This window comes from Budorcas taxicolor, chromosome X, assembly GCF_023091745.1.
Source record: "Budorcas taxicolor isolate Tak-1 chromosome X, Takin1.1, whole genome shotgun sequence".
NCBI lineage: Eukaryota > Metazoa > Chordata > Mammalia > Artiodactyla > Bovidae > Budorcas > Budorcas taxicolor.
Window position 1 is genome coordinate 38,537,871 of NC_068935.1, and position 27,209 is coordinate 38,565,079.

At 43.8% G+C, this 27,209-nt stretch overlaps 2 protein-coding genes across 2 annotated transcripts in view; one reads left to right on the forward strand and one right to left on the reverse strand.

Annotated features, from left to right (window-relative positions):
- Positions 1–19,432, forward strand: part of TMEM255A (transmembrane protein 255A) — a 45,989-nt gene extending 26,557 nt beyond the window's left edge. The window contains exons 8-10 of the mRNA XM_052663459.1: positions 5,365–5,527; positions 12,209–12,352; positions 19,274–19,432. Coding sequence (XP_052519419.1) covers positions 5,365–5,527; positions 12,209–12,352; positions 19,274–19,432 — 466 coding nt within the window. The remainder of the gene's footprint in view (positions 1–5,364; positions 5,528–12,208; positions 12,353–19,273) is intronic.
- A 5,571-nt stretch (positions 19,433–25,003) lies between these two features.
- On the reverse strand, positions 25,004–27,001 carry ZBTB33 (zinc finger and BTB domain containing 33). The gene has a single exon (XM_052663457.1). It carries the CDS (start codon positions 26,999–27,001, stop codon positions 25,004–25,006), a length of 1,998 nt encoding a protein of 665 aa, XP_052519417.1.
- Between the last annotated feature and the right edge of the window lie 208 nt (positions 27,002–27,209).

A 27,209-nucleotide genomic window follows, 5' to 3' on the forward strand; every position in this document is an offset into this window, starting at 1 on the left:
ATTCATGTTGTAATAATAACTAACACTTGAAAAGGACTTCCCTCCTTAGCGGTGATGGAGAGCTGACTTTAATTGTACTTCCTGAGCCCATCCTTCCAAAAATGATCAAAGAAATGTAAAATAGGTCCTAGGGGATTTGGGGTTATTTTACTATCTTTCCTCTTGCCTCCCCTTATCTGCCTCCCTCCCCCTGCTCAGTCCACCCCTCTCTTTTTACCTCTTCCCTCCTTTGGACAACCTGTCCTCTGGCCAGGTCTCCTCTCCCCTCCCCTTTTCCCTTCCCAGGCCTCCTGAGATCCCAGGAGGTAAGAAGAGGCCGGCTGGGAGGGCTGACAAGTGATTCCTCGCGGGCACACCTTTCTCTCTGCAATTAGGTGTGTTTCTGAGAAAGGTCTGAGTAAACTAAATCCTACTTTAATTTCCATTTAGCTGAGCCCTTAGGTGAACTTTTTTTAAAGTGGAGACTCAAGCCCAATTTATCTTCCTGTCAATCTGAACTTCATAATCACTGACTTTCTTAAAGCAAGTTATGCCAGGGTTGTCTTCAAGGCCCTAAAGAAATTTTATGAGGAGCTCTGCTAAAACTCTGGGCTCCCTAAAGGCAGCAAACATGACTTCATCTTATCTGTATCCTCAGGCCCCAGCACAGGACTGGGCTCGATTAAAAAACCTGATGACAAGGGAGTGACATGTATTGGAAAGGATCAAAAAGAGGAACACCCTTTTTTCCAGGAATATAAAGTATTGGACCAGGCGACTAAGAGGACTATGGGTGGACAGTGTGGGTGCGGGGTGTGGGTACTGCTCCTAAAGACCTTTGAGCTGGAAACACTGCTCACCCACCGGATGTCTGGAGACGAGCTTCAGGCGGTCATCGAGTCCTTGCCCAGGTCTGTAACGTTGAGATTCCAAGGGCAAAGCCACCAGGAAAGCACTTGCTGAGCTTTTCATCAGGAAACCATCCCATGCAATCAGAAACCAAGGCTGTGAGACTTCAGAGGCGATGATCCTACAATAGAAGGAGAAGATTTTCCTTGACCTGAGGCTTTTTCCAGCCAGCTCGAAGGAGACCTAACCTCCAGGCCTAAATATAGCTAGCTGCAAGCCTTCTAAGGCTTGGAGACTTTAATTTTGCCGAGTGCATATTTGTTTTCCTCACACGAAGCCTATTTTTAATCAATTGCCAGCTCCTCCAGTCCATTTCCTGGAAAGGAGGCCAAGAAAAAAAAAAAAAAGGTGGGAACAAAAACATCAGGCAGTCATTTGTAGGGCACTACGGAAACAGAATTTCTACTGTCCCCTTGAAGCCCCAGACCTTCTTTGACGTCAGGGGCAGTGAGGTTTTAACACCAAACCTAGATGATTCCATTTCATCCTGTGCAGGAAGGTGGTTTCTTTAGGATACAGCTCCTCAGCGGCTGCCTTCTAGCCTTCCCTTGGCTTTGGAGAGGTCAAGTCAATATCACTGGTTTTTGTCGTGTAACCTACAGGAAGCGAAAGGAAATGGGGGTGGTTTGTGAACTGCCGCCACTGGTAATAAGATGAAAGAAGATAGCTCGCTTTCATCTGTTCCTCCCTTTGGCGAACTTTTTCTTGAGCTCCTAATATGTACCAGGGACTGTTCTAGAAGAATATGTATTGATAAAATAACATTTTGCCCTTAAGGAACTGAGTTTACCAGGGGGATAATGGGGAGGTGGAGAAATGTGTCCAGAGGTGGCGCACAGCCTCTATCTGTCCATGGGGAGTTGGTGAATAGATCCAGGCCCTTATGGAAAAGCAGAAGGATGCCCTTTGGCTTTATCCAAGATCCAGTGCCTCCTAATTTGTTGAGTGGGGACTGAAACGAAGAGAGGTTATCTGTTTCTCCAGATATACCCAGCAAGTTAAGACCAAGTGGGTGAAAGCCCAGATTTGGTAATCAGTCTTATGATCAATGCAATGATCTGTCTTTGAACTCTATTACTTGCTCCCCAAGTATCTGTCGATGACCCACAACAATTCTCTCACTGAGCTCGGAGGCAGTGAGGGAGACACAACAGAAGTGTAAGAGATAACCTTGCCCTCCAGAGGTTAGAATTTAGATGGAGCTATCATGTCCACCTTGGCCTTGGTTGCAGCTTCAGCTCTGAATAGGCTCCGGGTAAACATTGGATCAAATAAATAGCTGCATTACTGATATATGCAAAGTGCCAAACTAAGAAGAACAGACTGAGGCTGTGGGAGCCCAGGGAGAAAAGTGATGAATGGACACTGGAGTCCTTGAAGAATGAGACGAGTGTGTGGAAGCTTTGTGCAGTGGGAGAGATCAGGAGAGGCTGAGAACAGAAGGCAGTACCTCCCATGCAGGGGGAGAAATCTGAACAAAGGTCTGAAATAACTACCCCACCTGGCTAGTTTGGTGCTTCTCAGGACCAGCCTAGCTGGAGTGTGGATTCCATTTTGGAGTCGGATCATGGCAGACTGAGGAATTGGGGCACATTTTCCTGAAGGTAATGGAGAGCTGTGGAAGGGTTTTGATTAGCTGAATGACTTAGTATTTTAAATGTATTAGGAAGCTGAAGTAGGCTGTGGTGGGCTCTGGCAGGAGACTTTGCAGTCATGAAGGTTTGAGGGTGGGAGCTGTGAGAATACAAAAGATGAAATTTCAGAGGAAGTTCTGCCCGGAGACTGAACCAAATGGAATCATGAATCTCAAACAGAAACAAACCACATTAATTTGCTAAACCCTTAACCAGATCTAGTATTAATGTTCTTTTGCTTCATGGCTCTGTAAAAGTAACATAGTAGCTGCTGAACACACTCAAACTGAAACCAAACATATATTCTCTACAATTATTGAATATTTTTCAACGAACTACTAACCAAGCCCCATGTTGTGGTCTGCGTCCTTAAAGCATCACTACTTTTAAGAACACAATTCAGGGGTTTGAATCATTTTGCCAGAGGCTGGCTCTTAGAAGGGAAAAAAAAAGAGCTATGTGTTCAGGTGGGAGAGTACTGCTAGAGTACTTATATTGTGCTGGAATACTACTTTCGTGCATTCACTTGTGAAATTCCCCAGGCTCAGAGAGGTTAAGAAAGTTGCTCATGGTCAGACAGCAAATAAGTGACAGAGCCAGGGTTCAAGTGCAGTCTGACTCCAGAGTCTGCTCACTGTACTGCCCATCTATATATCTATAGGTGTTACCAGCCTGCCCTTGGTGTATTAGGATGTAAGCACTTCACTACTTTCGAAGATAACTTGGGAGAAGTCAGAAGCTGATTCTTAAACCTCCCCTGCATCCCTACAACCCTACACTCACCATTACACACAGGGCTCCCCTGTAAAGGGGAGCATCCTTGTACAGCGGTGCCTTTTTGAGCAGTAAGTCATCTGTGTATCTTCCTTGTCCCATCCCCAGGCCTGAGTACTGTGCCCACTAATAGGAGGCGCTCAGTGTATGCTTCCAGGCGGTGTCCAGCTATGTTCCCCCAAATCCTGAAATCCAGTTCAAATTCTGATGAACTGAAACACTGTTAAAATTCCACTGTGGAAGCTTACTATTTAACACACTGGGTCTCAAAGATCAATGAACTCAGTTAACACAAATCCCAGAGCCTCACCCCCAGTGGCGGGGCCTCAGAGTCTGCATGTTTAACCATCTTTCTCAAAGATGCATGCACACACACAGAGACGCACAGAGACACCCACGAATGACACACTGACACACACAGGCTGGCACACAGACATACAAACACAGATGATTTTGACACAGGCTGTCCCATAACCACACTGGTTTCAATTCTTTAGAGATACACTGGTTTTACAGAATTCTAAGATAATTCATCTGTAAAGTTTAAAAGCCTTGTGTGAATAATCTCTCCCTGATTCATTTTGGAGGTTAACCTTTAATTCTGTTTTGGTCATTTTTGGTGTTCTTATAGCAGGAGAGTCGCATGTAACAACCATCCTGATGCCAGGGTGTTTGATTGTAAGTTTAAGAATCACAGTGTTTGAGATTCGTTATTGATTCCAGTGGCCAAGTTGTAAACTAATTTGCAATGTCCAGAAAGACAGGAACTTTTGTTTAATTAATTTAACAGGTAACACCTTTCCTCAGTGTGTGCAAATGTGTGGAGAGATTTCTCTTCCTCTTTTTGTAAAAGCCTCCAATCCCATCGGATTAGGACCCCACCCTTAGATCTTAGGGGCTTCCCAGGTGGCGCTAGTAGTAAAGAACCCGCCTGCCAATGCAGGAGATGCAAGAGACTCAGATTCGATCCCTGGGTCAGGAAAATCCCCTGGAGAAGGGAATGGCAACCCACTCCAGTATTCTTGCCTGGAGAATTCCATGAACAGAGGAACCTGGTGGGCTACAGTTCATGGGGTTGCAAAGGGTCAGACACAACTGAGCACTTAACAGTATCCTGTACTTAGACCTTATGATCTAACCTTAATTTATTATCTCCTAAAAAGCCCTTCTCCAAATACAGTCACTTTGGGAGTTAGGGTTTCAGTATATGAGTTTCAGAGGGGGACACAATTCAGTTCATAGAAAGTAGTGGGCTAGAGAATGATGGGGCTGGATGGGGGATTATCTTTGGACAGAGTGGTCAGGGAAGGTCTCTCTGAGGAGGCGCTATTCAGATTTTGTGCAGGAACTCAGCTTTAGTACTTTATTGGGACGTTGTTTGTTGGCATTTCGTTTTGTTTTGAGAAAGGAAATACTGAAATCATTGAAGCCTGAATTCAGATCCCAGCTCTACTGCTTACAATTTGAGGAAGTTCCTAACCTCTCTGTGCTTCAGTTTCTTCATCTGTAAAATGGGAATGGGGGCTAATACTTATGTCATGAATATTGTAAGGATTCACAGTGCTGTCTAATAGAACTTTCTGTGATGACAGAAATGCTCTGTCCAGTATAGTAACCAGCCACTAGCGTGACCCTTAAAAGTGTGGCTATTGAGCATTTAACCTGTGCCTGGTGAGACGGAAGAACTGAATTTTTAACTTAATCTTAATAGACACCTGTTGACTAGGAGCTGCCATAGTAGCACAGATGTGATGAATCCATGTCTGTAAAATGCTTAGCTCCGTGCCTGCACACAGCAGGTATTAATAATTGTCATTTAGGATTAACATTAGCGATGGTAATGAGTATTTCTCTGGCAGATAGGAGGGGTTTGGGGGAGGGGGATAAACAGAAGTGACACTTTGATTCATTATACTATCTTGAACCCCAAGTGCATTCTTGGCTTCCGTGTCTGTTACGATAGTGCCCCACGTGAGCCCCTGTCTTTTCACTGGGCTGTGTGGTAGCCAAAGCCCTGGGGGACAGCCTGCTCCCTGGAGACTGACTGGGTGCCCTTCTCCCCTTCCAGCCGGGTAGAAATCACCGGTGGCTACTACGAGTACATCGACGTCAGCAGCTGCCAGGATATCATCCACCTCTACCACCTGCTCTGGTCTGCCACCATCCTCAACATCGTTGGCCTCTTCCTGGGCATCATCACTGCCGCTGTCCTGGGGGGCTTTAAGGACATGGTAAGAAAGGAAGTGACTTCAAATTTCCACCGAGGCCCCTCTTCCTGTAAAGGGTGGGGCAAGGCTCAGCGGGTGGGGCTATGGGGACCCACGTTTTGAAGGGAGGAACAGAAACCGTTGCTTCAAGAATGTAGCTGCCTTAGAGGGGGCGGGGAGGGCAGGATTTTCTGGCGGTCCAGTGATTAGGACTCTGAGCTTTCACTGCCCAGGACGCTGGTTCAATCCCCGGTCTGGGAAGTGAGGTTCCACAAGCCACATGGCATGTGGCACAGCCAAAGGAAAGAAAATGTAGCTGCCTTCAAACATCTGAAGTCAAAGGAGCCAGGTCTTGTCCTCAGCCTGCAAACATGTCTTGTTAACATGAGACATTGCCTGTGTTTTTGATGCACATTCTGGGGACAGGTGGGGTTCATGCTGGTTATGTAAACGTAGCCTGTCATTACCCCCACTCAACCCACACACACTTTTAGTAGAAAATCTTTTGGGGTAGTTTTTCCTGTTACAGACTTTGGGAGAGCTGGAAGGAAAGACGTTTTTAGCTACAGGTAAGAAGTATGGCTGTCTTTCCCTCCCCAGGAATTTCCTCCTGCAGTTTCTCCAGAAAGAGTGAAAGTGAAAGCCCAGCCTCAGGCTGAGCTGCTTGTCCATATTCACGTGGCTGTGAATGTGCACCCAGGAAGTCCTCCATAGTCCTGGGGGCCTTCCCTCTTTTGCTTTTAAAGCATTTCAAAGCTTTTGTTTGTTTATTTAATAAACCTTGATCTCTAATTATCTCTATTTTGGAGATAATAGCTTTAGAGCTCTGGTTCTCAATCTGGCCTCCTATTAGAATACAATCACCTGCTGCTGCTGCTGTGTCGCTTCAGTCGAGTCCGACTCTGTGCGACCCCATAGACGGCAGCAAAACCTGCCGGCCTGGGCCACTCCTCCAGAATGCCAATTTAATGGGTCTAAATTGAAGCTCAGGCAGCAGTACTTTTAAAAAAGCCCTCCTGGTGATTCCAGTCTGTGGCTACACTGCATGCGTGCTCTGTCACTCAGCTGTGTCTGACTTTTTGCGACTCCATGGACTGTAGCCCGCCAGGTTCCTCTCCAGGCAAGAATACTGGAGTGGGTTGCCATCCCCTCTTCCAGAGGATCTTCCCAACCCATGGGATCGAAGCCACGTCTCCTGCGCATCTCTTGCATTGCCTACGGAGTCTTTACTGCTGAGTCACCAGGGAAGCCCCAAGGTTGAGTAGGGTTGCTTTAAAGGAACGTCCCACCCATGTCTACGAAATTATTTTGTGTCTTAAAAGGGCTTCCTTTGACCCCAGGAATGACACAGATAACCCCTAGGCCCTTGGCTGTTTCTGTCCCATTTGCGGGGTGGCTGAGGAACAGGAGGCTTAAAGTCAGTTTGTAGTTTGGGCCTGGATTGTCAAAAGGATGAATAATGGAAACTGAAAGGTGGAAAAGGACCACGGAAGAGAAAAAACTGTAGTTTGTGGCAATAAGTTCCCAGTAGAACTGGGCTGACTGGTAGTATTGAGTGTTCCTGCTGTTGACCCTATGGCCAGAGAGTCTTCCCTGCTCCTATCCAGCCTGTCTGTCTGTCTTTTTCCCCTCCCTCTCTCATACATGAGGCTTCCCAGGTGGTTCGGTGGTAAAGAATCCACCTGCCAAGGCAGAAGATGCAAGAAACGCAGATTCGATCCCTGGGCCGGGAAGATCCCTTGGAGGAGGGCACGGCAACCCACTCCGATATTCTTGCCTGGAGAATGCCATGGACAGAGGAGCCTGGAGGGCTACAGGTCATGGGGTCGTGAAGAGCAGTTGTGACTGAGCACACACGCATACACGCATTTATTATTTCCACACCCCTTCTCCTAGTCAGGAGAGCTCAAGCCCTAAGCTTGGTGGAGGCATGGGGCTAGGGTGGGAGCGGCTTGGAGGGAGAAGGCTGTCCTCTCAGTTCGAGCCTGACGGAGCTTTGGCATGAGAGAGTCTTCAGAAAAGCTGTTTCTGGGTTGGAGCTTCTTAGGAGAAAAGAATGCACGTTACCCTTTTCTTTAAAACTTGTATTGGAGTATAGTTGCTTTACGAGGTTATGTTACTTTCTACTGTGCAGCAGAGTGAATCAGCTATACATATACATATATCCCCTCTTTTTTTGGATTTCCTTCCCATTTAGGTCACCATGGAGCACCAAGTAGAGTTTTCCCCAGGGGACAAACGAAGAGAAGCTTCTGGTTGGGGTTGGCGAGTTGAGATGGGACATCCGATGGGTGTTAAGGGTTCTCTGAATTTTCTCTGAGCTCTGAGACATGGACAGCCAAGCACCCTGAGGCAGAGTGACTGGCGGCCACCTGCTAGGCTCTGTGGGGCTCCTGCAAGGACCCCTGTCACAACTCAGTTGACCATTGATGTATAGATTTATTTCTGAGCTCTTTTTTAAAAAATCGTTGAGGTATAGTTGACCTTACTATAGCATATTAGTTTCAGGTGTACCATGTGGACTGTTCATTTCACTGTGACCCTTGATCTCTAGGGGAGTAAGGGGTTTGTTGACAGTCTGTCCTGAGAGGTGGCAGTAATGGCCTCTTTCCTCTCTATAAAGGGCTTTTGCACAATTCCTTTCTCTGCTCCTCCCCGACTACTACTACCTCATGAAGTATAACTCCCACCATTAACGGTTGAGGAAAGAGGCCCACAGGAAGTCAAGTGACCTGCCAGGGCTAAATAGCAGAGCTGGGAGTGGAGCCCAGGTGTGTCAAATGCCAGAGCCTTTGCTCCCACCGCTCCCTCACACCTGCCCCTGAGGAGCATTCGGCCAGCCCTTTCTGGTTCCATAGGTGTTTTAACAGACATCACCTCCTTTGTTTAGTTTCTTTAATTTTAAAAATTAAAAGCCAGTTGTTTCCAACTGTTGGGAGCTTCTCTGAGAAATGAGGAGGAGAGTGAGGGAAGACCTGAGCCTCATCCAGTGCCAGGCCTGGGAACCCAGTCGAGGGCCAGTGGGGAAAACAGAAGATGAAGGCAAAGAGCAGAGGCAGGAGATTTGATTCATGACAAGAGAGGGCAAGTATGAGCTATATATTACGACAGGGCACCAAAGAGGAACCATTGTTTTGATCGCTTTAGGAAAATGAGACATGGTGTAGAAAATCCTGGAACATCTACCAGAAAATCTTTGGCCTATGTCCAGACATGCTTGATGCCTCGTGGTGTTGTGTCTCCACCCTGAGTAGAATGCCTTGGGGGCCTCAGGGAGGCCCAGAGGTGCTGGCTGATGAAAGGCATTCCTGAGGAGTGAGGCCAGGAGCCAAAGGCTGTGAGCTGGCAGCCTTCAATGGGATCAACTCAGAGCACTGTTTCCAGAGTTGTGGGAGCCTGAAAGGAAAAAGGACGTCTTCATTCCCTTGGCTTCGTGCCAAGGATCTTAAAGAAATGTTGGATGACCACAGTGTTTGTGGCTCAAAAATATGAGAACTTGAGATGAATCATAGGAAGTAATACTGTCTTGCCATTTGTTGCTATTTAGTGTCTCTGGTGTAAAGTAGGGAGAAATCAAAGTGGTCTTCTTTCCAAAGTCCACAATCATTGTCTTTGAAAGGACTCAGTTCTATCCTGGTGAGATGGATTTGACCATTTCCTGTGCCTGGACGAGGAAATGGCTACCCACTCCAGTATTCTTGTCTGGAGAATCCCATGGACAGAGGAGCCTGGCGGGCTACAGTCCATGGGGTCACAAAGAGTCAGACACAACTGAAGCAGCTTAGCACAGCACAGCACGTTTCCTGTGCTTGCGAATCACCGTTTGTTTCACTGGAGCTCAGACTGCTACTCATCAGAAGTGGGGATCTCATAACTTAAGCCCCAGAATTATTGGTACAGAAACACACATTCCTATATACACACACGAATAGAAACAGAGCCCAGATTTATTGTAAAATCAGAATTATGAATTTAAACCTGTACCCAGACCATGCTCTGGGCAATCCGTTTTGCTCCTTCCCTGCCCCACTCCCAACTTCACCCCCCTTGACACTTTCAGCCTCTGTTGTTACCTTGTCCATTTTCTCTACATCCTCCACACCTCTCATCTGTGGCTCTCCTGTGCTTATTTCATCTTTCCCCTGTGTTTCTTTCTCTATAATATTCAACTTCCTTTCAAAGAGGATCCTGGACCCCCAGCCTTGCTACACACCAAGCACCTTTTCTAGATAGTTTATATTCCCCAATTGCTTCTCTGTGGTTGCGTGTGTGTGCTCAGTCATGTCCCACTCTTTGTGACCCTACGGACTGTAGCCTGCCAGGCTCCTCTGTCCATGGGATTCTCCAGGCAAGAACACTGGAGTGGGTTGTCATTTCCTCCTCTAGGGGATCTTCCCGACCCAGGGATTGAACCTGCGTCCCTTGTACCTCCTGCACCGGCAGGTGGGTTCTTTACCACTGAGCCACCTGGGAAGCCTTCTCTTTGCATAGAAGAGCTAGTTTCGTTTTGCAAGAGTTGGAGGGTGTGGTTTTAACTGGCACAAGGCCGAGGGAACATGATTTCTGGGACTTCCTCAGAAGTGACATTTCTTCTTGGAATCCTGGTGGAGAGGTAAGGGCATTGCTGAACACTCTGCTTCTGTAATGCAAGCCAGCCCTTGGAATGGTCAAGACCTCAGCCCTCTCCCACACAAGAGAGAGGCTGAGAAACATTTCTGTGGTTGTCTGTGAGCAGCATCATAATGACTGAGGTTTGTAGCTCTTCAAACCTCCTAGAGATGTAAACAGTAACCCACTCCAAGGAAGAGAGCAACAGACTGTGTTGAAACTTGCTCTACGGGAGTTTCCTCTGCCAACACCCCAACATGGTTGCCTGTGCCATTGCCAAAGCCTGCCCACACATTTTCATCACTTGAGAGGAAGCTTCTGCTCACCGTTAACGCAGAGTAGATACAACTAGAAACAAGACACATGGACTTTGTGGACAGCTCTACATTATACGCACGAACAGAGGGGGTGTCAATGACATGGACCATGGAAAGGACATTTCTCCCACACCTTGAGCCATGTGGCACTCATTAGGCACAGTCCTGCTTGGGAACTCATGAGCAGTGCTGACTTCCTCTAGCAGTGTTTTGGCCTTACTGAAATCCAGACTCTCATCCTAGACAAGATTGGCTTTAACCCTTGAAGGGCTACACACACCACCATGTTATAAAAAGGGTATTAAATTCTTTCTGCATTGTTTTATTTTCCCAAAAATGTGTGTGTGTGTGGTGGTGGTGGGGGGGGAGGTATCAATATACTCTACTTGGTCTTTCTTGGTGTCTGTGCTAAGGTTTTGCCTCCAGCCCACAGGGCTGAGGCAAAGTGAATACCTTCATGTGTGCCTGCGAGCTCCTTAGCGAGGTTGGAGTCTGCAAGAATCCTTACAGTTTTTCCAAACTCTTCATGATAATCATATTTTTGTCACAGAGAGAGCAGTAGTCTTGTTGGTTTGACATTTTGTATTGGGGGGGGTCTCAACTTTGTTTTCTTTGTGTTTTTGAAAGTCAAAGATTTCGACTATTGGTTTGAATTTTTCAAAATAGTCAGTGTGGGGAAATGACACAAGTGATACATAGTAGTTGTGAAAACTTTGGCTGTATAATTGAGAATAAAGAGTCCCCATTTACTTCCTAATACCGCTGCCCTCCCCAGAGACAGCCATACCTAACAGTTTGTTGTGAATCTTTCCAGATTAATTTCATTGACAAGTGTATATTCATATATAATTGTTTGGGTCTTTACATAAACTGGGATTATGCTATAGTAATAGAACATGGTGACTTTTTAAAAGATTTTATTTTTAGAGCAATTTTAGATTCACAACAAAACTGAGATGAAGGTAGAGAGATTTCTCATAAACTTTCTTCCCCAACACACAGCCTTCCCTATTATCAGCCTCCCCCGTCATCAACATCCCCCACAGAGTGGTACATTTGTTGGCAAGGATGAATCTATACTGATGCATCATAATTACCCAAAGTCCATAGTTTACCTTAGGGCCCACTCTTGATGTTGTAATTCTATGGGACATAGAATATTGGACAAATGAATTCTATTGGACAGGTGTATAATGACATATATCCATCATTCTGCAAACAGTATTTTCGCTCTCCTAAGTAGCCTCTGCGTTCTGCCTGTTCATCCTTCACAATCCCAGCTCCTGACAACCAGTGATCTTTTATTGTCTCCATAGTTTTGTCAGTGGCTTGCTTTCTTAAACATTGTTTTTAAATTTAATCTTTGACTGCGTGCAGGCTTTCTCTAGTTGCGGTGACCAGGGGCTACTCTTCGTTGTGGTGTGTGGGTTTCTCATTGCTATGGCTTCTCTTGTTGCAGAGGCTGGGTTCTAGGCCCTCAGGCTCAGCAGTTGTGGCACCTGGGCTTAGTTATCTCGTGGCATGTGGGATCCTCTCGGACCAGGGGTTGAGCCTGCATCCCCTGCTTTGGCAGGCGGATTTTTAACCACTGAAGCACCATGGAAGCCCTGTTTCTGTTTTTTATATTTACTAATATATCCTGGACAACTTCCCTGTCACGAACTATAGGTGCACATCATCGTTTATCAACAGCTCCATAGTATTCTGTAGTATGGATGTCCCGTGGTTTATTTAACCATTCCCCTAGTGATGAACATTTATATTGTTTTTGATTTTACAGAACCCAACTCTCCCAGCGCTGAACTGTTCTGTTGAAAATGCCCATCCAACTGTTTCTTACTATGCTCGTCCTCAAGTGGCATCCTACAACACCTACTACCATAGCCCTCCTCACCTGCCACCTTATTCTGCTTATGACTTTCAGGTACGTTTTGAGACAAAAAAGAACTCTCTGTTACCCTTGCTCTCGCTCATCCTCTCTTATTCTCTCCCTAATTATGGATCCTTCCTAATATACATCAGGTAGCCAGGCTCTCCATCCCGTGGCCTGTGGGTACCCATGAAGCTTAAGGACTGCGTAAGCTGCATCACTGCATAAGGCAGTGATGGTGGAGGCTGGGAAAGACACAAGAGGAGAAGCAACAGAGTGATAGATGAAAGGGGGAGAGGAGATAGGATTTAGATGTCCCAAGTGGTGTTGACCTCCCCTGAGGTACTCATGAGTACGTCTCCACAGACCCCTGTCCAATGGTGGCTTTTTCCATTTCTCTGCCACAGGAAGAGGCTTGTCTAGTCCTGTTCCATAGCATAAGGACATGCTGAGTCACACAAGGGTTTGAATCAAATCTGTAATGAGAAAGCAGTCCCTTGTTTTTTTCTAGACTTCCTAACTGGGACTGTACAGAGAAAATCTTTTTTATAACACCCTTCTCCCTTCCTTTTTAATTTTTTTGCCTTGTTATCATGTGGGTCAGAAATAGTGTTACCAAATTTGCACTTTCCCACTTTCCTTTTAAGCTAAGATGAAGCACAGAAAAACAGAACCCCAAAGGTACTTCATTAAAGGGAATTCATTGTACGTGGGCAGAGCGCTGAACTAGACACTTCAGGAAAATAAACGAAATGGTCTTTTAGGCATTTACAGTGATTATAAACCCCGGACCACAGAAGAGTGGGATTCCACTCAAATCTGGTTAATTCAAAATTTGGGGACCAGGGAAATGCCTTTGAAAGGAGGCAAACCCATAATGAATTTCATTCTATTGACTAAGAGTCCTGAATTTTCCAAGGGGACATAAAAGCATGACTGTTTAGGGGTGCTTCCAATTCACCAGCCAGTTTAGAAAAACAGAGCCCTTGGAAAACCTAATTTCTGCCTCAGATTAACAAAATCATTGAAACTGAAAACCCTCCCCATTTAGTTGAGTAAAGTGTACTTTGGTTTGATTTAGACACTGTATGGGCAGGTCTAGGACTCTATACTGCAATAGGAATACGTCTCTATAGTGTGAACATGGACTGTTCACTGTCATAAAATATAGCACCAGCACAAAGAGGCATCCATTAAAGCCTGGGGAAAGTGTTAGAACTTGTTTTAAAGCCTACTGTATTCACAGGTAGACAACTCAGGGAACTTGTTCCCCGAATAGATAATATAGACTGGAAAACACAAATAGGCTCTGAAAGGGCATAGATAATTGCAATAGTGACAGGGGCAAAAAGGAATCCTTTAAGAGAATTCAGGGACATTGAACCTAGCATGAGAGGGTCACCGTTCTTTGAGGCATCCATAACCAAAAGTCATCCTGGGATAGAGGGGCCACGCATGGCTCCCAAGAGGCTGCTTCCATTTTTTTTTTATATGGAAGCAAATTATATTGATTAGATTGGTTTTTGGACTTTTCACTTTATAACAAACCTCTGGAGTAGGAACAGTAACCCCCTTAGTAATGGCTGCTGCAAACTCTTAAGATAGGAAGTCCCTGTTTATGTAATGGAGCTATCTTTCTGTCCATCATTACTCATTCAAAACCATCCCCCCCCCAAAAAAAAATAATAAATAAAAAACCATCCCAGGCATGAAAACAAGGTTGCCCAGTGTCAATGGTGGCCCAGACTGTCAGTTTCAGTTCAGTCAGTGTTTACTCTGTGTTCCCATGTGCTTGGAGCTGTGGATGTAGCGACTGAGTGAGACCTAGGCCCTGCATTAAGACATCAGTCTGAGGACCTGAGTGGGGATGCTCAGGGGCAGCAGCAAGGACAAGGATGTACATCCAGGTCTGTCTGAGGCCAGAGGCTGGCTTGGGGGATTCTTTGGAGAAGCTGTAAATCTGAGCACACTATCAATTTTTTCCCCAGTTAGTTTCAGAATATTTCATGTTTTACTGCTTTATATTATGGACTTTATAATCATTACTCAGAAAGGTTCTCTTGACTCGCCTTTACCATGTGATTACATGGCTCCCCACTCCAAGGACTGCTGGGCCACTTCTTATACCTCTCCTGGTTCTTGCCAGAGGTTCAAGCTGTCTTTTATATTTCCTTTTTGGAGACTTTCTAAAGTTGTGGGTTTTAAGGGATATGATTGATTTATTTGGCTTTGCTGGGTCCCCAGTGCAGCACACAGGCTCTTCTTTGAGGTGCGTGGGCTTTCTGTAGTTACTGTGTGGACGTCTCTAGGTATGTTGCATGGGCTTAACTGCCCCGTGGCATGTTGGCATGTGGGAATTTAGTTCCCTGACGAAGGATTGAACCTGTGTCCCTTGCATTGGAAGGCGGTTTCTCAACCACTGGACTACCAGGGAGATCCCTAAGGGATATGTTTTTAAGTGGTATTTGTTTCCCTCTAGAACTTATAAGCATTTCATTTTAGTATTTGAATGGAGCTTTCTTTTGTTCACCAAGTTCCAGTCCCTTATCATTTCATACAAGGAAATACCAGTCTTTACCCAAGAAAGCCAGGAGGATTAGGGCCATCTGGTGTGTTCCCAGATAAATGGAAAGCAGTCAGCAAAATGCATACCAGCTCTGACAATAAAAGCAGCAGAAGCACAGACCTAACACCAACAACAAAAAGCCAGAGCTCCCTTATTCTCTTAGATTGTATTGGGGGCCCAAATAATAGCAGGAAAATGGACCTTTCTGGGCTTTGTTCTGAATGATTTCCCCAATTTGATCATTTCCAAATAGAACTATTTATGTCACTTTGAAGACTTCTCTCTCCCTTTTTACCCCTGAGGCTGATGAGATTTATAGGGTGTTCTTTTAACCCCGCGAAGTCACACCCTTGTTGGGTAGCTGTCCAGTCAGGAAGCTTGGGAAGCATTTCTTGTGGTCAGATGGGATCGAGGACGTGGGTCTGGTCAGGTGGCCCTGAGGATGTTGTGAGGGCTGAGCTTGGAGAAACAGGATTCTTGCAGACTTTGGACTTGAAGCCAAGGCTGTCGGTGCCTCCTTGCTCACCTTCCTGCACTCACTTCTCTTGTACCTTGCACTCACTTCCAGGTAGCTAGGCAGTCCATATCCTGTAGGGTATGAAACATCAGTTTCTACTTCTGCTGGGAAATTCAACCCTGTGTAGCTTTGGGGTCCACTTCCCTGGGGGCTCAGTGGTAAAGAATCCACCTGCCCAATGCAGGAGATGTGGGTTCAATCCCTGGGTGAGAAGATCCCCTGGAGAAGGGAATGGCAACCCACTCCAGTATTCTTGCCTGGGAAATCCCATGAACAGAGGAGCCTGCAGTGTTACAGTCCATGGGGTTGAAAAAGAGTCAGACCTGACTTAGCGGCTAAACAACAACAGCAAGCTTTGGGGTAAATCCCTTAACGATTCCAGTCTGACCTACTGGGCCAGAACCCCGACTTCACTCTAACCATGTCCCTGTCCTGTCCATTTGGTGAATTGCCAAGTTTAGCTTAAAACAAAAGCCTTTGCAAAATGCCACTGCCTCTGTGGATAGTCTTTATTAAATCACAGAAGGGTACACTGGGTTTCGAGGTAGCCACTGAAAAGGATCCATTATAAATTGGGCCTACTGAATGAGAGAGTGGAGGTCGTCTTGGGGGCGATGGTATAGGAGCAGGTGACTGACAACCTTAGAAGGCTGCCACCGCCATTCAGCCTTCTATTTCTCCTCTCCTGCCAAGCTTCTCCTTGCCTCTCCTCCTCTCTCTTGTTTCTGATCCCTCCCTTTGCTCCCACTCTTCTCTCTGTCTCTCCTGGGTTTGCTTTCTGGGCCGGAAACAGAGGGGGAACGCAAAGAACCAAGAGACCCTGGATTTTACCCTTGGAACAGAGCATCTTTTGCTAGTGTAACCTTCATCACCCGGCCAGTTCCAGGGCTCTTTAGGGAGTCACTGCCTCCCAGCACTTCTGAAGAGAGAAGCACAGGTGGTAGAAATGCACATGGGTCTTGTAGAGTGTGGGTCCGCCTGGGGCAGGGAGGGGCAGATTGAAGTGGGAGAGGGAGGGGCAGATTGGGGCTGGAGAGGAGTGTCTGTGAGGGTGCTTCCACCTCCTCTGTCCCTGCGATAAGCCACCTCAGCCTCTCAGAAGCAGCTCAGGAAGCCCAGAGCCCAGCAGTAGGCTATTTAGATGCTTTTCATGCTTTTCATGCTTTGTGGTGCGAAAGGATTCAAAGCTCTGTTCTTCTGAGTGGCCGTCCTGTCCCGTTAGTCAAGTCTTAGGCAGGAACTAAATGCACTGGGCCTGCTCCCCAGCTGCAACAAAGCCGAAGCTTTCCCAAGGTGCCTCCCTGTTGCTAGGAAACTGCATGCTGGTGCCCACCCCCTCCCACCCCGCCATCCCAAGGGCGGGGGGTGGACTATGGCCAGTCAGCTCCCTCGCTCTGCCATTTATCCCTAAGACTCCAGCATCATCAGAGGGCAGTGAGAGGCATCCCGCCCCCATCCCCCTAAATACCTTCTTATACGGGAAACTTCCCTGGTAGCTTAGTTGGTAAAGAATCTGTCTGCAATGCAGGAGACCCCGGTTTGATTCCTGGATCAGGAAGGTCCCCTGGAAAAGGGACAGGCTACCCACTCCAGTGTTCTTGGGCTTCCCTTGTGGCTCAGCTGGTAAAGAATCTGGCCTCAGTGCGGGAGACCTGGGTTCAATCCCTGGGTTGGAAAGATCCTCTGGAGAAGGGAAAGGCTACCCACTCCAGTATTGTGGCCTGGAGAATTCCATTGGACTATAGGGTCGCAAAGAGTCGGACACGACTGAGCTTCACGGGAAACAGAGGTGAAAACCCAAGGTGGCTATACCACCCTCCTTAGGATCAAAGTCTACAACTGCCCCCAGCAGCCTGTTACTGCCTCTCAGGACAGAATGGCCTTTAGCTCCACCTTCGAAACTTGCTTTCCCTTCTGTGTCTGGGGGGCAGAGAACTGGCTTCCTGACTCTGTCCTGGAGTGAGATTTAGAAAGGCAGAGTGTCACATCCCTGGACACAGAGATCTTGTCCCTGGTGGGATTTTGCTCTCCTCTCTGGTTTAAGAGGACCGCAAAAGCAACAGAGGAGGAGGGAGAGAGAGGAGGGATCATGAGATCAATGTCAAAGGAAGCATATCTCTTCCTGGAGGGAGAAGAAATTTGGAGATTTTTGGAAGCAATCTGGTTTGTCTCAAGTCAACTGCCTCAAGCTCTTTTATCTTTTCTTTTTTTTTTTTTTGCTGCTGCACCATGCAGCATGTGAGAGTTTAGTTCCTCAACCAGGGATTAATCGTGTGCCCTCTGCATTGGAAGCATTAACCACTGCATTGTAAGCATTAACCACATAACCAGGGAAGTCCCTCAAGTTTTTTCTTTGTCTTTAAAGGCTTTCTATGACCCTGTCATTCCTTCTCTCAGATCAAAAGGGTGGATGGGGTGGGGGAGGATCAGTCCTGACATTATGTGGTAGGAGACAGAGATTTCAATGTCTAAAGCAAGACCTAGAAACCAGGATACCCCTTTCTAAGGAGTATGGAAGTCAGGACTGGGGATAAGGAGAATCAGCCAACTGGTCTCAGGCTCCAGACACCTCATGGCAAGGCTGACTCTAGATTGCTCTAGGCCTGGAAGTAACATGATCAGCTTAGACTCCAGGGCTTCCCAGGTAGCTCAGTGGTAAAGAACCCGCCTGCCAAGCAGGAGACGTGAGTTTGACCTCTGATCCAGGAAGATCCCCTGGAGAAGGAAATGGCAACCCACTCTAGTATTCTTGCCTGGGAAATCACATGGACAGAGGAGCCTGGTGGGCTACAGTTCCTAGGGTATCAAAGAGTCAGACATGACTTAACAACTAAACAGTCAACCACTTTGACTCTGGCCAGCAGAACAAAGTAAAGGTATTGACCTCCCCAAACAGCACTTGAACTCTTGAGAAATTTTGGTATAGGTGAGTCTTTTTTTAAAAAAAATACAGCAGTTCCTCCTAGAGCTAAGGCACAACAGAAAATTGCCATTTTACAGCCCTATTCGTTGGCTTTTATTGGAGACCCCTCCAGCCTTCAGGCCTCAGCTAAGCTCCACCACTGGAGCAAGGTCACGGTACCCACAAGATGTGGCTGTAGTCTCTGAAAATAGATTTTATTTATAAAAAACATGCCAAGTTCATCTTCTGTGCTCTATAAGTGACTGAAGTCTTAGTCACTCATCTAACATTGATTGAGCAACTTCTACTTGCCAATCACTGTTCTGAGCTCTGGGGAAGAGAGCAGTGACCAAAACAGGCCAACTCTCCTTGAGCAGGAAAGTCAGGGTCAAGGGTATACACTGGCTGGGAAAGAGAAGTGGCAGATTGACTCCTAACATGCTGATTCACTGGGCATTTTTTTTTTAATCCCATATCTCACTCCCTTCCCCAAGTACCATGCATGCTCCATTGCTCTGTCATATCCAACTCTTATGATACCATGAACTGTAGCCCACCAGGCTCCTCTGTCCATGGGATTTCCCAGGTAAGAATACTGGAGTAGGTTGCCATCTCCTTTTCCAGGAGATCTTCCCAACCCAGGGATCGAACCCATGTCTCTTGTATTGGCAGGCGGGTTCTTTACCACTGAGCCACCTGGGAAGCCCCCTCAAAATAACACAGAAATAGGAGCAACAGGATGACTGACTGACGGAGAGGTCCAAAGGGCTGGGGAAGAGGATTCCAAGGCATTTCTGCCTGAGCTTTGCAGCCTGAGAGAGAAAGTTGGACCAGCTCCGTTTCATGGCCCTCAATAACCCTGCGAGGTTTAGGGGCTCTTGGTTGTTCCAAACCGGAACACACTGGGTCCATATTCATTTTTAAATAATGACTAATGTTGGGGAATTGCAACCTCATGGTGGAAACTGATGTTTTATTTTGATTGCACAGCATTCCAGTGTCTTTCCATCCTCCCCTCCCTCTGGACTTTCTGATGAGCCCCAGTCTGCCTCGCCTTCGCCCAGCTACATGTGGTCCTCGAGTGCTCCACCCCGTTACTCTCCACCTTACTATCCGCCTTTTGAGAAGCCACCCCCTTACAGCCCCTAAAGAGGAATGCCCGCTGGCTGTTGAGATTATTGTGGCTTTTGTATTTCTGCTTTAGTGGAAGTGTGTAGGGTACAAAATTTAAAGTGTGACTCATACATAAAGTTTGACAGTGGCCTGCCAGGCTAGGGAAAGATAGGAAAGAAGTTTATTTGTTATTAGTGCAGAGGAGGGGTGGCCAGGCTGAGCCCAGCAGTTCTGAGCAGGATAGCACGAGGCTGGGGAGCCATCTCAGCAAGAAGCGTGTCTGGTCTGGGCCTGCATTACCCTATGGCCCCACCTCTATAGGCCACAGAAGCGTGGTTGCCATCTGCTTCACTTGGTGTAAAAGGAGTGTTGTCCTCACCCTTGGCAGATTGCCACCCTAGCACCTCAGTTGAAGCGCCTGGCTTAGAGGCCCTCTCTTTCCCTCCCACTAAAGTCAGTCCCTAAGGAAAATTTCCCAGCTAGGGCTCTACACGGTAGTTCCAATGCAGAGAGTTCTGGCTAAGATTTTGTTTGCTTGTGTCTGATGCTGAAAAAAGCTGGCCATATCCCTTACTCCTTTCTACTCTGTATTGTAAAAATGGCTGTTGTGATCATTCAGCTCAGCTTTTGTGATTGGTACCTCCCAAAGGGAAAAGTGCAATATTCCTTCGAGTAGTGGGGAACAGGATTGATTGTTCAAGAAGCACTGACATAGACAGAGCAGCATGTGAGATGTTTTAAGTAGATCCCAGTTATACATCAGGTAACTTAGGAAAACAGCGGTTTACTACATGTTGCATTTGCTGTGGGAGATAGAAATCTTACTGTTAAAACTGAGTTTTAAAAATGCTAGATTAGGTTCTTGAACTGTCACTAATCTTTGTGACTATTTAATCTTCAAATATTGTGCTTGAACCCCAGCAAACCGCACGTATCCTGCACCCTACCCCAAAAGAATCATCTGTATTTTAATGCCACTGCTCTAATTGGTCCTTTTTTCTGTTGAGACCAATCGTGACAGTGTTCAAGATTATGGAAGTGTTACAATGCCGCTTTAAGTCTGCAAAACCTCAAATGTAGCCAACTTGACAAACTCTTAAGTGTTATTGTAGATTTAAAATCCATCTGGCACATTGTGGTAGGTATTTGTACAGTTCTTTTAATTATACATAGCTTTAAACCTCAACCTGATGAATTTAACACTTTGGCACCCATGCCTTCACTTCAGAATGAACACTTTCATTGCGATCTTATGTTAACCTGAGAATTGATTTAAAGGAAGATTGATAATCCTACACTTGTAAAAAAAAAATACAGGGCTATTGTATTTTAGACAGAACATATACAGGAAAAATTTCCAGCCAATTTCGCTACCTCCCAACTTGATGGATTAGAGGTAGCAGGCAAATGCTGGTGCTCCCATCTACCTTGTAGACACCCAGCCATCAAGAATTCTCACGGCACAACAAGTGCACTCACTGTTCACAGTAAATGTTTGCAAAACATTCAGTTTAACTTTTGACATCACCAATGATGTCTCATCTGAATTTCAAATCTGAACAATTATAATCTTTTTGCGTTATATAACACTATTATTTTCTACTGTTCTGAGCATATTAAAATTCTATTGGATTTCAAAAAGGGACTAATAACCAATTGACTTACTATACAAATGTCAACTTGTGATATTCAATGAAATTTCTTGCTGTTTACACTTTACATTTTGCTTTAATGAACGTGTATGAGTATTTAATTTTTTAAAAGGCACCATTACACAGTATATCCTACATTTATCACATTTCTTAAAGTGTTAAGATTCTAGGACTCATTTCTATGTATTTTTCTTACTTTACAAAATAACTTGAAACAGTATAGATTTTGTAACTTAATTTTAGCAGCTTCTTTTTTTATTACATTGAATTATAACAACTGCATGTTACCTTAGAAAAGTTAATATTTGCTGCTTTACTCTTTTGCAAAAACATTTGCTGTAATGAAGGAATTTGTATTTCCAAAATGTACCTTGACTGCATTTTGTAATATTTACCGCTTTATTCCTAATTCTGCTTTAAAGTATTGAACTGGGCATGAAAAATTAAAATATTAATCCAGAACCTGTGTAAACTGGATGTTGCTTAAAATCTGTATCACTGCCATGTTGGAAACCCAGACTGCTTTTGTGATGTTTCAAATTAATAAAACTATCCTCCTCCTTATCAACTTACATGTGTCTTCATGGAATCAACAGAAGTATCACAAATGCTCCAAAGCAACTGATAGCAGGTGACTCACTTCTGACTACTGTGGTTCAAGATATAATGGGCATGCAATTAACCAACATATAAAACCTAACAGGAAATTCTATCATACTGTCATCAGAAATATAGTTCCAGTCTCCTGCTATAAAAATTGAAAAACAACAGAATAGTCTATATAATTAATGAAAGATCATCTTGTAAAAAAAAAGACACTAAAAAATCAGAATTAAAACATTTTATTTTTGCCATAAGAAGCTCTACGAACTAATATCAGGTAACGGTTAATGAAAAGTAGAACTTAAAGTCATGACAGGGAAGACTGTACAAGTATGAACATTACAGCACTGGGTGGAAATGAACAAGTTTCATATGATTGACAGAAGTGAGAAAGCCAGTGCTGTTGAATTAGTATTTAATTCTTTAGAGTATGCACGCCTTGACAATACAAAAAACTTTTACCATTTTTACCTTTATCTTTTTGGTACAATGGGAAAAATGCAGCATCGATTCCTCATAGTGGTTGTATGTGGGGGATCATTACCAGCAAAATAATAAAATATATTTTAAAGTGAATCTCTCAAGATTGCTATGGCATATAAAAATCTGCTTAGTTTGAGCACTTTCATTTTCTGTCATCTCTTTGAACAAATTGCTATTTCAAACAGTTCCTATCCAGAATATGTAAAGGTAATTTAGCATAGGAGCAAATCTGAAGCCAACATGAATGAAAAAAAGAGTTCAACTGCCAGAAAACTAAGTATAAAATAGGAAAACACCATGACAGGTTTTGAACAGCATCTTGCTACACATTTCCAACCCCATAAACACTGGGAGTGAAGGGTTTTAATTCCCAGAGAGTATTCCACATGGATTCTGAACTTTGGATATAGAGACTTCTAAAAAAACTGAAGACCCTGACATACGTTCAAGTAAGAGTCTTCTGGCAAAAATACAATTTAAAGTGAATTTTCCAGTTTTCCTCCTCCCAAAAAACTAGAAGATACCTTCAGTAGGCAAAGTTGAAATTTCAGACTCAGAACTTAGAGCACAGCAGCAGCAAATAATTGTATCAAGATAATTCAGAACGGATAGTTTTCCATTATAGAATTCTTTGTTTGTCATAATGGCCTTGTAGAAACCAAGTTTTATTGAAAAAGTGAAAGTGTTTGTCGCTCAGTCGTTAACTGACTCTATGCAACCCCATGGACTGTAGCCTGCCAGGCTCCTCTGTCCATGGACTTTCCCAGGCAAGAATACTCAAGTGGGTAGCCATTCCCTTTCCAGACGATCTTCCTGACTCAGGGATAGAACCCAGGTCTTCTGCACTGCAGGCGGACTCTTTACCATCTGAGCCATCCAGGAAGTTAGCAGTTAAGTCTGAAAGGACTGAAGTATCATTTACACTTGTTGAATTATGTCTAACTGGTGAAACAGCATAAATGAAACAAACAAATTTCCACTGAAAACATTTCAGAGTATACCCTATAGTCAAAGAGTAATGTTATCAATACATATACACAAAGGAAACATATTGCAATTCCAGAGATCAGACTTTTAAGCTGTATGGTCATTTAAAAATTTTCCAAGGATTAGTTTACAAAATGGTCTTAAAGTCTCAAGTCACAGAACAGAAAACATAAAAGATGCACATCATTCTAACCCTTGGTAAGCAACGGACTGTATTATTTTTCTTTCTCCTTGTATTACTGCAAACACTGATGCCTGATACCCTCAGTTACCATCTTAAGAAATACTGAAATCATTATCTTCAAGTCTAGCTTCCTGTCAGAAGGATGATGTATACATGAGAAACTGATTAAAGCTTTAAGTTCAAAGTCAAGAAATAGACTATTTTCAAAAATACATCATTAAGGAGAAAGAAAATATCTATGTTGAATTAAGAAATACTTAAGCAAGGTTACAAAGGACTAATAACTATGCACAACAATCTTTTTCAGTATCTAATCATATTTTCTTCCTTTGCAAAAATTTACAGAAGTTCAACAAGTCAATCTGTTATAAACGCTAGGCTATGTATTTGTTCCAACCTGCTTCCCTTTTAGTACTGGCACTTCAATAAGTTTTGACTTTATTTTCTAAGTGTTTAAACATGTGTCATTTTTTAAAAGGGAGAAAGGTGGTATTCATTGTTCTCAAGATAAATGGGAATCAACAAGCCTATTTAACTTCCTTGTATAGCTTCTGATTGCTATAATACTGCAGCAATTTGCAGATGGAATGGAACTTATTTTAGGAGTAAAAACCTAAAAGGTCTTCCTGAAAGGAAAATACTAGATATCTGATTCAACTATGTCAAATAAAAACTTCCTATTAGAGATTCTAAGTAATATGAACATTTAAAAATACATGCCAGTGGCCTCCCACCCAAAATATGTAAGAGTCTCATTTATGGAATTTGTCATTTATAAAGATGCATACATAAAGATTAGTTTGGTGGTGTTCAGATTCAAAATTTGAAAAATTTCATGGGAATATTTTTTAACCATAATGAGCAAAAAGGAAATCTCCATTCACTTCAATTCTCTGTCTCTATCATATAAGAGCACGGAATTTAAAGCAAATATGATAAAACTTTTAATCTCTTCCTGTCTGCATTACAAAGATTTCTTTTTTGCCCATAGAAACCACACTGCAAAGGTATATATATACAGTGGTCCAGGCATCAAAGTCTTTCGAGACTATGGTGATAAAAGTGAAGTTTAATTCTAATTAGCTAAAACTCGTTCATTCTTCAAGTGAGAAACTTGTCTGCACAGCTATTTTCATGAGGGGTGGGAGGCAGGAGGCTGCTATCCATTTGGGTTAGCAAAATACACAACCAAGCAGAGACTTACTCTGAAAATTTCCAGGACAACTTTAGAAGTTCTCATTTACTCTTTATGCCATATACAAGACACAACACACATTTATAGTCTCAATAATAAGAAAATTGAGAATTCAGCAGTAAAGTGCTAACGCGGAAGGGGAAAGTTGCAAGATATACTAGGGTATGCTAATAACTCCAGTTATTTTCAAAGAACATTCAAACTGATTCAAATTCTATTCAGGAAACTATCTCTCCAAGCTTTTTTTTTTTTTTTTTTTGCCTCTTTTAAATGTGCTGAAAGCTAACTATATAAACAGATACTTGGGGGAGGGGAAAGTTCTCAACCTCTATTCAAACTTTCAGAATAATTTGCTTCTAAAAATTATGAACAAATAATCCAACTAGACTACCTTCAGATGACATGGCAGATCAAATGAACTTGTTTTCACCTTTGTTTTACAGGTCTTCTGAAAGCCCTGACCCTTAAATCCAAACCAAAACTTTCTGATATTTCAAAGGAGTTCAATAAGATTCTGGTATTATAAATTCAAACTCAGTACTGCCATCTGTTACATTCTGTTTAAAAATGGAATCATTTTCCTGCTGAATAAAAATATCTTCCCAGGTCATGGGCTTGTTCTGAGGAGCAGATGTGGTCCCTACTGGAGGTTCTTTCCCAGCATCAACCTTATATCCAATACCGTCATCCTTCATTACAGGCATAGTGCCTGACCTATCAGAGAGGTATGCATATTGTCTGATCTGTAAAGACCTGCATGGATGTAAACGATAAAGCTTCGAGTCTCCAGAAGGATCTTGACTATGAACAGACTTTATGTGTGAAGACATAAACTGATAGTTGATGAATGACTTGCCACAGGCCAAACACTGGTATCTTCGCTCTCCTGTGTGATGAATTTCATGCTTTGTGCGATATTCTGCAAGAGGAAAGACCTTCTCACAGTAACGGCAAGGATACTTCTTCTCCCAAGAATGAATGTTAAAATGTCTCCGCAAGCTTGTCAGGCAGACATATGACCTTTTGCATACAATACAGATATAATAGACCCTTCCATCTACTATTAACTCATAGTGATCATCATGTTTAACTTTCATACGTTTATTTGCTGTCTCACTGCTAGGTGTTTTTGGTATCTCGTTCCCAAGTCTGGCCTCCCCTTCGTCAGGGTCATCTTTGACAGGGATAACTATATCATAAGTATCTTCACCAATATTTGCATAAACCTTGCAACCCGTTGACAAGCCTTCAATTTCAGTAGCTGTATCTAAAGTAATAATCTTCTGACCCTCCATTAGATGTTTGGATCCTAAACCTGGATCATTAGTGTTTCTTGTAATTATATCTGAAATTTTTAAAGAATTGGAAACTGGCTCTTGCAGAAGAGTAGGAATCTGCATCTTCTGTATCAATGATCCATCAAAAGTGGTATTTGGGGGGATCTCAGCCTGTGGGACCAAAGACGTATTACTGACAGCGGAATCTGGACTGGAGCTAATAGTGTCATCATCATCATCTATAATTTCCTCCTCCTCCTCTTCATTGGCCTTGTTTCCTGGTAAAACAGCACTGTTTGGTGGCTGTTGATTCTGTACAAGTAAATTGATTGAAGGAGACATATGATTTGGAAGTGAAGAACTGACATTTGGTGGTGTAGTAAGTGGTGTCTGATTTAACAAAATGATGTTTGGAGTCAGATGTGTTGGGGCCGAAGACACCAACAATTTTTCACTTCCTTGTGTCTGGCTCAGAGTTGCCTGATTCACAGAAGTAGGAAGTTTCTGAGTAGGTGTGATGTTTGTTAAAGGGGGAGAGCTATTGCTCACACAAGGTGCATCATCTGAAATAGCAACAGAGCCTGGATTAGGCTGGACCTCTGCCACTGTGTTGGTACTCGGCAAAGTCTCCTTTGCAGGCAGAATCTCAGAGCAGAAAATGACATCATCGTCGTCATCATCTGAATCAGTAACAATGATCTTTTTTGTCTCATAATCTTCAGCAGACAAGGAAAAAGATTCTGTTATAATTGGCATTATAGTGGCCCCATTTTCTTGGGATTCATCTTTTGATTTTTGTATTTCAGGAGGTGCGTTTTCTGCATTACCATCCTGAGCTGTACCTGAGATGCTTTTAACCTGTGACAACGGGACACCAAGCTCTGCTATAAACTTAACTCCTAATAACTGCCCTGATTTAATTAACTCATCAAGTAAATCTGATCTAACACGAACAATTTTAGAACTATAGATATAATTGAGAATTTCTGCAAAGATCTCTGCTCTTATAAAGCTCAGTTCAACAACTTGCCCAGCAACTGAGAAGAGTTGATGGAAGTAAGTACTTGAAGCTGAAAGAATGTTCCTATGGGCTCGGAATTTTCGGTCTTCCACAATAACAGTAACATCACAGAAGAGTCCATGGCCACGTTGCTCATTCAAGGAGTTCAGCAGACTGCCAGAGTATTGAATGTCTGTAGCAGAAATCAGTTTTCTACTCTCCATGCCTATAAGAGAAAGAAGGGGAGATGCGTGCATTAGGAAAGAAAAACACAAGTACTTCATTATTTAGAATTTTAGCTACAGCTTCATTGAATAGTTTATTGGCATTTTAATGGAAGTTTGGTGTAACTTTTTGGTTTTTATATAAACTGTTCTTACAGATTTTTATATATAACTGTTATTTGGACCACATGTTAAATCTCATGACTTC

What these genes read in the sequence shown, in the direction of transcription:
- ZBTB33 (XM_052663457.1), bottom strand. Translation starts at nt 27,001, where the DNA reads ATGGAGAGTAGAAAACTGATTTCTGCTACAGACATTCAATACTCTGGC.